Raw genomic sequence first — 16,851 nt, forward strand, 5'->3', positions numbered from 1 at the left:
ATAACTGTTCCCATTATTACTTATTTCAACTCTGAGTTGACAAGGAGGCTAGAATATAGAGTATATAGAATGTAGAGTACATTTGGATTAAATCTTTGGGCCTAAAGCTAATCATTGATTTATGAACTCAGTTGGAATCGGAACTCTTATTGCTAAGCAGTGAAATTGTTAAGTGACTCATGCCCTATTTTACAACCTGGTCAAGTGCTCAGTTCTACATTTGCAAAAGTATTTGTATTTTATGGAACATGCTAGGCAAGCGCAAAAGATCTAAGAAGGGATATTTATGAAACAGTAATCAGAAAAATATCATGCATTTTTTAAAAAATAAACAATTAGGAATTTATGCTTTCCCCAATTGATTATTTACAACCAGGTGTTGCTAGTGTCTCAAGATTATGGCAAACATCTCTTGGGGGTAGAAGACCTGTTGCAGAAACATGCTCTTGTGGAAGCCGACATTGCCATACAGGCTGAGCGAGTGAAAGGGGTTAATGCATCTGCTCAGAAATTTGCTACAGATGGGGAAGGTAAGATACTTGGGTTCAATCTTATATGTGCACTTGACCTATTGGTAGATGCCAGTTGTCACCCCATGTATGTTAGGTGTTCAAAGAGGTAAATGATACCAATTATTAGGTTATTATAACCACCCTTTATAAGTCACCTTTTGTGAGTTGGGCAGCCACATAAATTAGATCAGTGAGTACATAAAAGCTAACTGTCAAGTGGAAGGGAACATATACACACCCAGATTTTCTGGACATGCCTATTCCATCTTATAACTGTGCTGCAAGCACAATATTTAAATAAGATGTTCATTTGCAGAAACAACACATGTAGATAAGATGTGTACAGTCATGAAACCATATGTATTTAATCAAAGTTGGCACCACTGGTTACAGAGCAGCATTTAATTTCTTGGCCAGTAAAATATGTGTTAAAACAGTTTTAATAATTATGGTGACCCAGCCCCAGTTCCAGCATTTTTCACAAATTTTCCTTTCCATTTTTTCTTTCTGGCTTATATAAGAAAAAAACTGTTGTGGATAATTAAGTACCCTACATGGGTTTCTTCAGAATTTCCTACAGTTTGCTGATTTATTTCATCACATCACAGAAGGAAATTTTAAAGGACCCTTTAGAAGAATAGATTATTTTGCTCCCTGTTTTGAAAAGATTTTGGATGCATAGAACTTGGACTGTCTATTTGCATCTTAGTAAGTGGTGGAGGAATGAAGAGTGATGACTGAAGTTCCACCAGAGAGTTGTTTTAACTTGTACTTGGAGATGTTTCTGAAGTTTGTATTAAATTGAAATCATTTAGATTGAAAAATCTATGACCAGATTTTAAGGAACTAGCATTCTCTATGTCTGTTGGTGTAAGTAATGTAATATTCTCTTGCAACTAATTTTCTATGTACTCTTTCTGCATGGGGAAAGGTTACAAACCCTGCGATCCACAAGTTATTCGAGACCGTGTGGCTCACATGGAATTCTGTTACCAAGAGCTATGTCAGCTGTCAGCACTACGTCGTGCTCGTTTGGAAGAGTCACGACGTCTTTGGAAATTCTTCTGGGAAATGGCTGAAGAGGAGGGATGGATAAGAGAGAAGGAACAGATCTTGTCATCAGATGATTATGGAAAAGACTTAACCAGCATTGTCCGACTTCTTAGCAAACACAAGGCATTTGAAGATGAGATGAGTGGTCGGAGTGGTCACTTCCAACAATCAGTCAAAGAAGGGGAAGATATGATAGCTGAGAATCACTTTGGGTCTGAGAAGATCAGAGAGAGGATTTCAGATATCCAGAATCAGTGGGCTAATTTGGAGCAGCTCTCTTCCATACGGAAGAAACGACTGGAAGAAGCTTCCCTACTTCACCAGTTCCAGGCTGATGCTGATGACATTGACACGTGGATGTTGGATATCCTCAAAATTGTCTCAAGCAATGATGTTGGCCATGATGAATATTCAACTCAATCCTTGGTTAAGAAACACAAAGATGTGGCTGAAGAGATTGCAAGCTACAGGTCAATAATTGATTCTCTGCACGAACAAGCTAAAGCCTTACCAGAGGAGTATGCAGAGTCCATAGATGTACAGAGCAGATTGTCTGGCATAGAGGAACGGTACAAAGAGGTTGCAGAACTCACCCGGCTTCGTAAGCAGGCATTGCAAGACACTTTGGCTTTGTATAAGATGTTCAGCGAAGCAGATGCTTGTGAACTTTGGATTGATGAGAAGGAACAATGGCTGAATAACATGGAGATACCTGAGAAACTGGAAGATCTGGAAGTGATACAGCACAGGTAAGAGGTCTTGTAACTTTTTAAATTCCACGTTCACGGAGCTGTGAGCTTAATCATTAATGCTTGTTGGGTCTTTCTTTTCTTTTCTCCTTTTCTAGATTTGAAAGTTTAGAACCAGAAATGAATAGTCAAGCATCACGTGTTGCTGTGGTCAATCAGATAGCAAGGCAGCTGATACACAATGGCCATCCAAATGAAAAAGAGATCAAGGCACAGCAAGATAAGCTCAATACAAGGTAATGTATTTGCTTCTGGTCTCCTTTTGTCTAATTTTTTAAGCTTTAAAGGCATATTTTATCTAGGGCCAGACAGATGTTGTATCATTTATTATTTATAGTCCATGTTGTTCATTCAAAATAGAATAGATGCATTTGCTCCTGAAAAATACTAATAATCAATTGGCATTTATTTTTGTCAGCCAAACTGCACTCCCTACCCTAGTTAAGCTTGCCTACTTTCTTTATTCAGAGTTTCTAATTATTTGCCAACATTAATTAAACAAATGTTATTTGCACCCGCTTCTTATAGATTCTAAAGTATTTTAGAATGTGATAGAGTAATATAGTTGTTAAATTTTAAAGTATTATATTGAAAACTACAAATAAAGAGGCAAAAAGGATATTACATTTTGAAACGTGGAATAGAGAAGCAATGATGAAAATGTGAAGTTCAGTGTTTTTTCCCCTCCTCTCTACATCTTTGTTTTAGATGGAGCCAATTCAGGGAACTGGTGGACATAAAGAAAGATGCTCTTATCTCAGCTCTCAGTATCCAGAACTATCATCTTGAATGTAATGAAACCAAATCTTGGATCAGGGAGAAAACTAAAGTTATTGAATCCACCCAAGAGCTTGGTAATGACTTGGCTGGCGTTATAGCTCTTCAGAGGAAGCTAACTGGAATGGAACGTGACTTGGTAGCTATTGAAGCCAAGCTCACTGATCTCCAGAAAGAGGCTGAAAAGTTAGAATCGGAGCATCCTGACCAGGCTCGAGCCATTCTATCTAGGCTTGCTGAAATCAATGATGTTTGGGAAGAAATGAAAACAACTCTCAAGAACCGTGAAGAGTCCTTGGGAGAGGCAAGCAAACTGCAGCAATTTTTGCGTGACTTAGATGATTTCCAGTCCTGGCTTTCCCGGACCCAAACAGCCATTGCCTCAGAAGACATGCCCAATACATTGATGGAAGCAGAAAAGCTGCTTACACAGCATGAAAACATTAAGAATGAAATCAATAATTATGAGGAAGACTATCAGAAAATGAGAGATATTGGTGAGATGGTGACCCAAGGTCAGACTGATGCTCAGTACATGTTCTTACACCAGCGTCTGCAGGCCTTGGATACTGGATGGAATGAGCTTCACAAAATGTGGGAAAATCGGCAGAATCTTCTCTCCCAGTCCCATGCCTACCAGTTGTTCCTTAGAGACACAAAGCAAGCAGAGGCATTTCTTAACAACCAGGTGAGCAGTTATCATGACGAGGATGCTTTAATTCTCAGAAAGTAGATTCGAGCAACTTGTGATTCTCCAAATGTTATGAATAGCATCCCTCTCTGTTGAACTGAAGTTCAACAATATCGGGGGGGGGGGGATCACTCAATGCCCATTCTTGCTTCAAAATGCCAAAATATTGATATTAAACTGACTGTCTTTTTGGAGGATAACTTCTGAGACACATTGGTAGCTTTTTTCCACTTCTGGTGAACTGATTAAACTGACTAAATTTTAGCCAGCCACATGAAAAAATAAGCACATTTTTGTATTGATAGAAAATAAATTTGAGATATTTGCCTACAAGGTAGTGATCCTTATTCTCAAGAAACCATTTTCTGAATGGACAAAAAGTGTTTTGAAAAAGGTTTTATAAAACAAAGCTATGATAAGCTACCCAAGCTTATCAACTATAGTCAGATAACAGATACCTGATGGATCAAGAAGGAGTGACAAACTCATGTTCATCTTGCATATCTTGCCCTGTTTTTTTTCCCCCTTGTCATTTATTGGGTATCTGAATAAAAGGCTTTCTGGTTTTCCCAAATCTTTATAATCTTGTACTGGAAGAATTCTTCAAGCCACAGTTGAAGAGAAAAAAGGAAGTCATCTGGTTGAGCTTGCCATTCATTCACAATCCTCCAAATCATGATGTTGGGATCTATATTTATCTATATCTATTGAAGGTGACTATAAATATGTGGCATGGTCTTGTAAATGGTCCAACAGATTTACCTTTGTGAAGATTCGCTTTTGGCTCAACAAGATTAACAAGTATCTAGAAATCAGTTTGTTTAGATATAGAAACATGTTTAAAAATTCACAGGGAGTATGTTTGGGTCAACAGAAGTCATTTGCACTAGAGATATGCAAATCAGTCTACTACTTTGGTTGAATGTATTATGTTAACCTAGATAATGTCAATCGTAGACTAAACAGCCATAAGTTGTAGAATAAGTTATATCTTACTCTATCTCTTTTTTAATTACAGGAATATGTTTTGGCACATACTGAAATGCCCACCACTTTGGAAGGAGCAGAAGCTGCTATCAAAAAACAGGAGGACTTCATGACCACAATGGATGCTAATGAGGAGAAGATCAACGCAGTTGTAGAGACGGGAAGAAGACTGGTTAGTGATGGCAATATCAACTCAGACAAAATCCAAGAGAAAGTGGACTCCATTGATGACAGGTACACTCATTAATAATATTTGGGAGAGCTGTGTGCTTGCCAATTGCACAATATGACTTAATACAATACAATAGCAGAGTATGTAGTTTAAATATAGACAGTCTCTGATTCAGTTGTGTATCTCCAATTAGAAACCCATTTAATCTTAAATGTTTTAAAGGTATTAAATGTAGCCTGGATCCACTCTATTTTGAATCTTGGGTTGTTATATAATTATAATGTACATAATAATAATAGAACCTAATGACTAAATCCAGACAAGCAAAGAATGACATACAAAAGACATTGTTTTTTGTAGGACAGTTAGAGAACTTAGTAGTAGTTTCCCACTTTGCATGATAGAGAAAACATAGTGAAGATGTTCTGTTTAATTTTCTTCTTCACCGTGAAGAGATTGTGTTTATAGCTTTAAAAGTTTGTTCATATTTCAATTTATTGAACCAAGATATAATAATCAAACCTTTAAAAAACTGAGTTGATGTTTCTCATTTTCTTTTAAGTCTAAATCCAGTATAGACTTAAAGAATCACTGATATTTGATGGCTTCGTTATTTGTTTTAATGTTCAGCAATCTGAATTGTTTTTGTTTAATTCTGCAATCATCTCTTTCAAAAACAAATGTTGCTTGCAATTAGGGAACCCTTAAAAGTATATACCACAACTTCCTTTTTCTAGAATACATAGGTACAATCACTTGCAAAGTTATTTTAAGCCTTATACTTTATTTAAGGATTATGAAAACCACCAGAGTGCTTGACTTGGTAAGAGAGTTGGTTTATAGAATATTGACTCATAGCCAAGGCTTATTAAAGAGCTTTTGAGGAACTATGCCTTGCGTGAGAAAAATTTGTAATATGCAATTGTATTATTAACAGAGCATTTTGACAAAGTATTTTAATTTTCATGCAGTTTTTTTTGGGGGGGGAGGGGAAATGGACAAGTTTTGCCCTAGTGACAAATCTCATTGCTGAGTGAAAAAAAAATGGTCCAGTTTCTGTTATTAATTTTTACAGGAAATAAAAATGCTATTATCTGTAACCAGTATCATTTTAAATTGACATTATGTATGAGTTTTGATGAAAAAACTATTAAGAGCTAACACCATAAAAATATTTTATTTTTAAAGAACAAGGGCTACTATGGTAATTTTATTTTAAATATTCTTTTCATTTCTCTGCTATTTAATGAACAGCATAAAACTAACCATACTATTTGCACTGCAAAAATCTGGATAATCACTAGAAAGCAGTAGTTTTCTTTGTTTGCTGCCCCCTAATGGAATTTTGCCATCTAGATTAAATAGCTTTTCAGTTGGTTCTTTCTCATTAAGAGTTTTTGGCAAGATTTTTTTTTTCCTTTCCAACTGATGTTATATGCTGATGTTATACACTTGTTACAATAATCAACTAAAACATATAATGTACCTGGTTCAGATCCACCACCACCCCAGAATTTTGAATTCAAAAGATGATTTTAAGTGAGCCACCTTCTCCTTGCCTGTTTGATATGCATGGGGGGGGGAGGGTGAGAGGAGAAGGAAGATCTAACTTAAGAATAATTAATATTCATAATATTAATTTGTTATGAAACAAATATTATGAAGCCAGTGAAGACTGGAAAAAAAATCAAATTTTATAAAATTTCTGTAAACCGTCTGTATTTCTATGTATTAAAATTCATTCTTTAGAAATTATGTAATACAAAATTAATTTTTCAAACTAATTCACACGTAGCTCCCCAGGGTTTCTTGAACTGTCACCTCTTCTGGTCAGCTCAAATGTGCTACTGTAACATGTTCCACATAGCCTGAGCTTGACAGGTGTCTGGTAGCTTCACCTGGTGCAAAATGTAGTAGCATGGATAATAATGTGTGCCCTTAGAAGGAGACAGGTTACACTCTGCTCCATATGTTGCACAGTTACCATTTTAATTCTAGATCCAATTCAAGATACTGGATTTTACCTTTAAAGCCCTATATGGCATGAGGTCAGATTATCTGAAAGACCATCTCTCTCCATCCCATCCAGAGGTGGGTTGCTAATTTTTGCACTTCTGGTTTGGGCGCACTACTTGGTGGGTGGATGGAGCCTCCCACCACCACCACTACTACCAGTTCCGTCAATATGGGCCAAACTGGCAGCAACCCACCTCTGATCCCATCAAGTCCAGTGGTAGAGGCATGTTATAGGTCCCATCAGCTAAGGAGTTCCATCTGACAGAACCAGGAGGCAAATCTTTTCTGCTGTGGCACTGGCACATTGGGTGAGATTAGCCCCATAATGGGAACTCTGATCCAACAATATATCTGAATTAATTCATACATTTATTTGTTTGTTTAGATTTCTTAAGCCACTCATCTCAGATATACTATTTATTATTCATAAATATTAATAAATTATTCGTGTTTCCTAATTTTCTTCTCTTTAATTGCTAAAACTGAGTTTATTCTCAAACAAAATATACATGGTTATATGCTTGAAATGAAACTACTTGATATATTTTTATATAATTCAATTGTCATTCTATTTAAATGAGCAGCATTCTCTGTTTGAATCCCCAGCACCATCATGACTGTACAAATTATTTTGAAGGTGTTTCATGTTACTCTTGAAACACCCCACCTTCAGCAGGGGTGGATTGCTGCCGGTTTTACTACCGGTTCGCAACCTACGTGCTCTCTTCATGTGTGTATTTAATATTTAATGTTAATTGTTCTTCACGCACGAGCAGTCACTAAAAACCAAAATGGTGGCGGCCCGGCAGTGACAAGGGAACCAGTTCGGGGATGTGGCAAGTCGGGGCTGCTGCCGGTTCTGCGACCCAGGCCTGAATTCTACTACCAGTTTGGCCAAACTGGAAGCAATCCACCTCTGGTGTGCAGGGAAATTTTAAGACTTGTCACTGTGTCCCGTGTTTCAAGGGGTTTTATGCGTGTTTAGAAAAAGTCTAGCATCTAAATGTTAGAAAATAACAAAAAGTGCAGCTTCTATTCTGACTGTGTTCAATTTGCTCAAAGTTCCAGCACTGAAAATGTCTTGTTTGTTTTTATACAGACATAAAAAGAATCGTGAAGTAGCCAGTGAACTTCTGATGAGATTAAAAGACAACAGAGATCTTCAAAAGTTTCTTCAAGATTGCCAAGAGGTATGTTTTCTTAACCCATTGAGAAAATGATTCCTCTGTTTCCCTTAAACAGAAGGTACTTCTGTGTGTGTGCGTGTGTGTGCGTGTGTGTGTGTCAGTCTGTCTTTTAGGTCCAATACATTAATTAATAACAGATGATAGCTATCACCTCTAGACCAATTGATTAACCTCTAATGGCAGACAGTCCTTAATAGCTTTCATTATTCCTGTTTTTGTTTTGCTAAACCAGCAACAGTGTACCATTTTATTTAAATAACCAAAAGCCTTCTAGAAAGATCTCTTATGTTTTCCTTCCTCTAGAGCCCCTCTGTGAGGGGAAATGGGTGGTTAAAAAGTTAGATAGATGGATGGATTGATGGATGGAGTGAGTATGTACCAGTGATGGGTTGCTCTTACCGTTGCTACCAGTACGTTAATCGCTGTCTGTCCGTGCACGAGCCTGACATGCGCTGTGCACGTGCATGACATGCACTGCATATGCATGCGCAATCCACCACCCCTGTTATACCCACCGGCTTCATGGGGGTGCACAGGCACTGCACGCTGTGCATGCATGTGCAGTGTGCCTTTTGACATAAAAACAGCCTATAGAGCACAGGTGAGTGGGTGGGCCAAACGAGCCACCATACCGGTATGCCTCTCAGCTGCTCCCGGCCACTACCGGTATGGTCGTACTGGGCCGTACCCACAGCAACCCACCACTGGTATGTACGTACATACATACATCACTTAAACTAAAATGCAAAATCATAAATTCCTAGATTATTCTTGCCTCCATTGCTTAACAATTACATACATTTTGCAGTCAGATGCAACCATCATATTTTTCCTACAGAGAAATAATAATGAAAATTAAAAGAAGGCAGCCCTCCAAAAGAGAACCCATTCTGTCCACACATTAATCTCTTATGAGAAAAACTCTCATTTTCTTGGGACATTGGAGAGCTGCTACAAGTCAAGATAAATAGTTCTAGACTATTAGACTTGTGGCTTGATAAGATATAAGGGAATTTTGTGCACACACTCATTCAATTTAGATGTGACAGATATAAACGAGTTAAATGAAATCTGTAGATTTCAGCTTTGGAGAACCAAGGATCTGAGGCAGAGAGCATGGTAATCAAAGCGCAAGAATATTATTCATGATCAAGAACTATTGATAAAAATGGAACTTAAGAATCACAAGGAATGAACATAAAAGAAGTGCCTCAAATCTCTGTGTTTTGATTGACTGAGGTTGAAGCAAACAACGCTGGCACCAAGCACAGCAAAGCCTAGCTTCTCATAACATGAGTAACTTATAGCAAGAACTATTCTGTCTACCTTCCTGGCCCTTCCTTTTGTTCCAAAAGTTTTGCTCATAAATAGAATCGACACCCACATCCCAACCTATGTTTTGCCACTTCTGGAGCCTGAGAACATCTCTTTCTGTAAGTCAGGATAATATAGCTTCAAAGTGAACTTGGTGTTGCTTTGGGAGCAGACCAGCTATTGTCCAGTTGAAGGCTCAAAAAGAACCCTTCCCAAAGCCATGAACGGCCTCTTTGTTATCTCCCGCTGAAAGGCAGATTCTTTTAAATTCCCGCAATTGCAGATTTTCTTTTTATTTCCATCTTTAACGAGCCTTTTATGAAGTGACCTTTGGAAATGTTCATGAATGAATGAAAAATGGTCTTTGTCAACCAAAAATAGAGGGTGGCTGGCCTAGCTGTCCCATTCTGCTCCACTCCCTTTGCTTGGATAAGACTTTATATGTGGGAGAGATTTGTTGCAGGCTATGAATCAGATCTGTTGACATACTTTCCTCTTGGGGGTGATTAGCTGAAAAAAATGCAGAATGTGCAGCTTCAAAGTGTACTACTTTTCTTAACCTTACAGAAAAAGAGTTAGCAAGATTTGGGAGTGGTTACTTGGGATAAGTCTCTTGTTAATAACAAGAGGTTGAACTGCTAACCAATCTTCTTTATTTGCCTGTAGAAGAGAAGTGATAGGTCTCCTTTACACATACTCCCAATTTTCTTCCAGAGATTTAGAGAATTCAGAAAGAAGAAGTCACAGCAACTTCCTGTTATATGGAATTTACAAAATTCCATTCCCATAGATGAAGCCTTTGATTATTAGCCTGAGGCAGAGAGAAAAGTTGTGCCACAGTTAACATTCTAAAGTCCAGCTAGCATAAGGGCACTGTGTTGACAATTGAATGTGCACAGACCACACTGTACACCATCCAATGTTGTCTCTTCTGACAAAGGTGTCCATGTGAAAAGCAGGTTATTAATGGTGGGAATTTCAGTAGAAAAGGCTTTTATGTCAAACTCTTTTTTCAACCAACCATTGAATAAGCAAGAGTCCCATTCTCATTACAGTCCTCCCCACAATTCTGCATAGCAAAGATTTCTCCAAAAGTTTTTTTCTAATCAGGTTGACATAAGGTCTTTTAAACTGTGTGTAGAGGCACACACACACACACACACACACACACTGTATATCAGGAATTTAGTTCCACCAGAATTAATTCTGAATAATTTGCATAGAGCCTTCAATGATTTTTCTGTTGCTGACACTGGGTTAAGCTGTCTGTGACTTTTTTTAATCCATGTGTGACTGTGTTTCAATCTTATAAATGTGCTTTTAGGCTAAGCTAGACATTGTGGCACCAGCAGAGCTTTGGGTATGGGATGGTCCAGCCAGCTGCAAAGTGGCTGAGGGTAACTTCATGCTGAGAAGTAACAGATGGGAAGAGACCTAAATTCACTCCCATTTCCATCTTCTCTTTTGGAAGTCTTCCCCTTACTATTTTTCATGAGTTATGAAATAAAGGTATACATCAGTGAAATGGCGTAAGGGAGAAATTTTGGCAGGGGAAAGCAGCAGTTCTGCTTTCCTGTTGAAACCAAGACCACATTGGTGTTTGAAAATATAGATCTCTGTAAGTTAATGCTGAACTGGTACTTTAAATATCCTCACTTTGGACATTTTCAAAGCCAATGTCTTTTGCTTTCTTTCTTACCCTCCAGTCGTAGAATTAAGAATTTTATAATAATAGCAATAGCAAAAGCAGTTAGACTTATATACCGCTTCCTAGGGCTTTCAGCCCTCTCTAAGCGGTTTAGAGAGTCAGCATATTGCCCCCAACAACAATCCGGGTCTTCATTTTACCCAGCTTGGAAGGATGGAAGGCTGAGTCAACCCTGAGCCGGTGAGATTTGAACAGCTGAACTGCAGATCTGCAGTCAGCTGAAGTAGCCTGCAGTGCTGCATTTAACCACTGCGCCACCTCAGCTCTTGATTTAAGGGATTTTACAGAATCATTTCTTTTGCAAAGCATATGGTATAATTTCAATTTTCAAAATAGTTTACAGTTTTTATTAAGATCAGTATTTAAAAAATCCTAAAATATAATCATTACAAAATTATTAAAATAGGTGAGAAAAGCATGATGGGATTCAGTCAACTCTTAGAGACATTTCAGAGTAGAAGGAGTTTTATCTGTTTACAATAAAATGAGACATATAAGCTTTTCTCAGAATAATGTCCTGTAGTCCTGGAGCCTAGATTAGATCCTATTGGAAACCAGTATTTCCATTATGTGAGTGCCAACATCTGGACTTAGTCAGCTGATTGAAATTATCAGAAAGTTTTTAATGGCTGTGGATACACCCTATTTAAAGTTAAACATTTCCATCGTTTTTCAGCTGTCTCTCTGGATTAATGAGAAGATGCTTACAGCACAAGATATGTCTTATGATGAAGCACGGAACCTTCATAGCAAGTGGCTGAAACACCAAGCCTTCATGGCTGAGCTTGGCTCCAACAAAGAATGGCTTGACAAAATCCAAAAGGTATGGTGCACAGGAAGGGTGCTCTGGGAAAGGCATTTGGGCTTACTTGTCATGTCCCTTCAGGAACATGCTAGCATAGAATCATGTGAATTAGTCCTATGCATGTGGAATTACCAAGTTATGGCAAACTTGAGTTAACTCTTCTTAGTTGACCATTTTGTTTAATTTTAGGAAGGGATGCAGCTGATTGCCGAAAAGCCTGAAACAGAAGCAATTGTGAAAGAGAAGTTGACAAGCCTGCACCAAATGTGGCAAGAACTGGAAAGCACCACCCAAACAAAAGCTCAGCGGCTTTTTGATGCCAATAAGGCTGAGCTGTTCACACAGAGCTGTGCTGATTTAGATAAATGGCTGAATGGCCTGGAGAGCCAGATACAATCAGATGATTATGGCAAAGATCTCACAAGTGTCAACATCTTGCTGAAAAAACAACAGGTAAAGCCATTGGAGTAGTAAACTTTGCCACTTTGGTAATGGACAGAAAGAGGGGCAAAAATGGTGAAATACATAAGTTTATTTTTATGATAAACATTTATCTGAATGCCTTTCCAGTTGGATAGTATTCAAGCTGACTTCGGTATTCCATTATTATATCATTTTTAGGTATTTGAGATACTTCTGTTAAGAAAAGCAAATGTATCACATGAAATATATCAAATATTACTAAGCTGAGTGGTATTTAGTGGTGCAATGCAATGCTTTGAATTCAGAAATGTTTCATAATGTTCAAGGAACTAATGTATCTGGCAATTTAAAGCAGATCTTTTTTCACCGGAGTTTGTTGGGCTGCCCTCTGCAGTTGTAGCCAGATGCTACATACGTACCCATACCTGTTCCAACTATTATTTATGTTTGCAACTCTGTAGCCTGCATAGCCATAGCATTTAGCTATCTTTGCTTCCCAGATGTAATCTGAATACAAATCTCTTCACCTGCCTTCTAAAGCAAGGAAAAAAATATATCGGAGGGCTCATTTTCAACAGTTCGTGAAAATCTTTTTCACACTATGTCCATTTGATGAGGACAGAAATAGCAGAAATGTTGTCCTTGGTTGATTCATTGCTATAGGTTTCCTCCATATTCTAGAGATTTGTCTGACAAATATGTAAGATGTTAATTGGGGTTGATTTTCACAACAAGAGTTGAAATAGGCACTGGTACATATTTAACCTTGATAAACTTGTGCATCCTTTTCTTTTCTTTTCTTTTTTTTTTGCAAAATTGTGTTTTGAATAGTTTGACTAAAAGGGCTTGACAAAATGAACATCCAAGCTATTGGGGAATTTCTCCTCTCATACATTTCTATAAATCACAGAAAACTATGTCAGAACCTTTGCAAAAAGTTTCAAAAGTACTGGAAAGAATGACACAGAACATCCAGAAAATTTTGAAAAGAAAATTTGAATTTAAACTACAAATATTTGTATTGGGCAGGATCCCAAAGAACATAAATGAAAAGCACCACAATTTATTAAGAGGTGGCTGACAGCAGTAAGAACCAAGAGAAACCCTTCCAATAATACAAGTTTGGAAGACTAAAATCTGAGAATGCACAGCAATGGAAAAACAGACTATATATATTTGTAGTCTAAGTCTAACCAAATTCAAGCAGAAATGGTTCCCTTGTCAATAATACGTTGCACAGAAAGGCAAACTAAAACACTTAGAATATGGTTTTTGAAGAAAAAGGAAGCTGTTTAAAAACCATTAGAATGACCCAAATAGAAGTGAGCTGTAATCTCACTGGATAGTATAAAAATAAGTAGCAATTAGTGGCTGAACCTTTTTGTTTCGTGGTCTTGCTAATGATCCTTAGATAGTAATACCACTTTAGTAATGGATTAATATCTACATTTTCATTTGCATTGTAGATGCTTGAAAATCAAATGGATGTCCGTAAGAAAGAGGTTGAGGAGCTGCAGAGTCAAGCCCAGGCACTGAGTCAGGAAGGCAAGAATACTGATGAAGTTGATGGTAAACGCTACACAGTGGAAAAGAAATTCACGGAACTGCTGGAGCCCTTGAATGAAAGGAAGGCTCACCTACTGGCCTCTAAGGAGATTCATCAGTTCAACCGGGATGTCGAGGATGAAATTGTGAGTTTAAACGTTATTCTCAGTTGCAGCTTGGATAGCACACAATGCTATTACCCAATCTCTTAATTCTTGTTACACTTCCTTCCTATGTCTGTATTCCATATTGATCTGTATATTTTATCTCTCTAGTTGTGGGTTGGAGAGAGGATGCCTATTGCCACATCCACAGATCATGGGCACAACCTTCAGACTGTTCAGTTGTTAATTAAGAAAAACCAGGTAAGAGGCTAGCCTGTTAGCAACCTTCAGATAGGCAAAATATTCAAAATGTAGATTCTTTTCTTAAATATCTTGGGGGAAGTTTGTGGATGAATACTCTTGGGTTTTTTCCCCCTTTTCCTTTGCACTGTCATATTTTTATATTAACTTTTTAATGAATGAAAAGCATCATTTACACAAAGGTATTTTAATCATCTATATAAGATAGCTCCTATATTTTATATGCAACTGATAGAAACTAATCTATCTTAGTTTCTGTGACAGAAACCAACACTATTTTATGACCACTACAAAGATAATAAATGGCACAGTTGTTTGAATCTACTCCACTTACCACAGTGAGCTGGTTTATTTCTTATGTCTGATTGAGTCTCCCATTTTGCACACATCATGATTCTCTGCAACAAAATCTTCTGACATGGATATCAGATGTAGGTGCTTTGGGCATTACTTGTTTAAATCATAAATATGTGTTGACTTATCCAATGAATTAATCTTTACCCAATCTCTTGTTCTTAAGATGAGAGTAATTTTGTGTAATGGTTAGAATGCTGGTCTAGAAACGGACTTCTCATTATCTTTCCTTTTAAGCATTTGTTAAACTATTCTTAGTATGAGTATTAAATTCCCCCTACCCCTTTAGACACTTCAGAAAGAAATCAGTGGACACCAGCCTCGTATCGATGACATTTTTGAGAGGAGCCAAAACATCCTTACAGACAGCAGCCTTAATGCCGAAGCAATCCAGCAGCGGCTCGCAGATTTGCAGCAGCTGTGGAACCTCCTGATTGAGGAGACAGAGAAACGCCACAAGCGCCTTGAGGAATCCCACAAAGCCCAACAATATTATTTTGATGCTGCGGAAGCTGAAGCCTGGATGAGTGAACAGGAGCTCTACATGATGTCAGAAGAGAAGGCCAAGGTAAGGCAGCTTCCTGCTATGTAGGAAGCTGAGCTCATCAGCAGTCATTGAGCTAAATCAATGTTTTTCCACCTCAGCAACTTTAAGATGTGTGCACTTCAACTCCCAGAATTCCCCAATCAGCATGATATTAAAACTATCATGCATATAAGGTATAAATACTTTACTTTTGTTCCTAAAAACTATATGGATGTTAAATATAGAATTAAAGATAGGTAGGTAGAAGTCCTGACCTTGCTATCTTTTGACTTGAGTTCAGTTTGCTATGTTTATTTCTTTTTTGATGAAGGACACATATATGTTTCTAGAAAAGGTGAACTATTCTCCTGTGTGCTGCTCCGGGAATCCAATCATGGGTTAACTTAGCCTTCTAGCCTTGAGACTGAGTATGCAAATATCAAAGTTACGCCTCCTCTGACTGGACTTCCGTTTCCTTTTCAGTTCTATTACTCAGTCAAGCCTACGAGACTTATTTTCAACGCTCTCTTGATTATTTGCTAATTTTTCAAGGTTAAGGATGAATTTACTTGGTTTTCACTGTGGATTTCTTGCTGGATTGGAGGTAAAGCGGCAGATTGCTGCCAGCCGATTCCTCCCTCGCTATTTCCCTTTAAGGGATATCGGATTGCTACAGCTGGAGTGGGGCGTTCTCCGCCTGACCTCCCTTAACTTCAGCGCGCAAGGAAGCTGAGTCTCCCAGCGCTGCCGCCACGCCGGATAGCACCCGCCCGCGAGCGCGGTCAGATCCGAGGCTGTGGCTTGTCGGAGCGGGTCTCCCCCTCCTCCCCGCCTCCCTCCCTTGTGCCCTCGCTGGAGCGGCTGCCGGAGGATTACATGAATCGGCTATTGGGAATTTTCCCCTGCGGTTTCTTTGAATTTCGCGCCTTTGATGCCGGTGGCCTTATTTGGAAGCGCTTTTCACACATGCGCAGTAATGCCTGGGATGAGAAGGCAGATTTTGCCCACGCGCTTGAGTTTGCGCACTGCTTCCGCCCCTCCCTTTTCCCTCACTCGAGTTTTGCTGACTCAGGGAGGAGGTCGCTTCTCTTGGTCTCTGCTTCCACGTGGCGTTCTTGGCGTGTGCTTTCAATTGCATTCCTTTGTTTCGCTGATTGAGCTCTTTCAGATTCAAATCATGGCTGATCAATCGGTATTGCAAGGTACTGTCCGGCCAGTTTCTGAGCCCCGCTCCCCTGGCGAGGGAGGGGCCAGCCCTGGGCCTAGTAGGGCCGCGACCAGGGCCTCTACTAGCAGGCCTCGAGCCTCATCTACTGTTCGGGATAAGTCGCACAAGCGCAAAGACAAGGCCAAGGTTCCCCCCAAGACATCTGGGGCTCCCATTTCTTCCCCTCCGGTTCTGATTCAGCAACCTGTATCTCCGGTGAGGGTCGTTGAGCAGGGTTGGTCCCCTGATATTCAGCTTCCCCAGGGCCCTATTCCTGAGGTGGGGGCTTTCGGGCCTAGTTCCCCCCCAATTATTTCGGAGGCTAGTGGGGCTTCTCTTCGTTCACCTCCACGCGCTGGGCCCTCTGCCACGTTCACCCCCACAGCTGCAGGCCTCAGGCCTCTGGAGGGCCAGGATTTGGGCCTTTCTGCTGATTTTTACAGCATGATCTCAGAGGCTA

The 16,851-nt window shown here is 39.0% G+C and overlaps 1 protein-coding gene across 2 annotated transcripts in view; it reads left to right on the forward strand.

The window, feature by feature from the left end:
• SPTBN1 (spectrin beta, non-erythrocytic 1) overlaps positions 1-16,851 on the forward strand; it is a 184,539-nt gene that overhangs the window by 130,990 nt on the left and 36,698 nt on the right. For both annotated transcript variants that reach the window (XM_032215418.1, XM_032215419.1), the window contains 11 exons: positions 377-530; positions 1,444-2,314; positions 2,413-2,550; positions 3,023-3,779; positions 4,801-5,003; positions 8,057-8,147; positions 11,843-11,989; positions 12,161-12,424; positions 13,861-14,085; positions 14,215-14,304; positions 14,948-15,226. In XM_032215418.1, the coding sequence (XP_032071309.1) occupies positions 377-530; positions 1,444-2,314; positions 2,413-2,550; positions 3,023-3,779; positions 4,801-5,003; positions 8,057-8,147; positions 11,843-11,989; positions 12,161-12,424; positions 13,861-14,085; positions 14,215-14,304; positions 14,948-15,226 (3,219 nt within the window). The remainder of the gene's footprint in view (positions 1-376; positions 531-1,443; positions 2,315-2,412; positions 2,551-3,022; positions 3,780-4,800; positions 5,004-8,056; positions 8,148-11,842; positions 11,990-12,160; positions 12,425-13,860; positions 14,086-14,214; positions 14,305-14,947; positions 15,227-16,851) is intronic.

The sequence above is a fragment of the Thamnophis elegans genome, chromosome 4, assembly GCF_009769535.1.
Source record: "Thamnophis elegans isolate rThaEle1 chromosome 4, rThaEle1.pri, whole genome shotgun sequence".
NCBI lineage: Eukaryota > Metazoa > Chordata > Lepidosauria > Squamata > Colubridae > Thamnophis > Thamnophis elegans.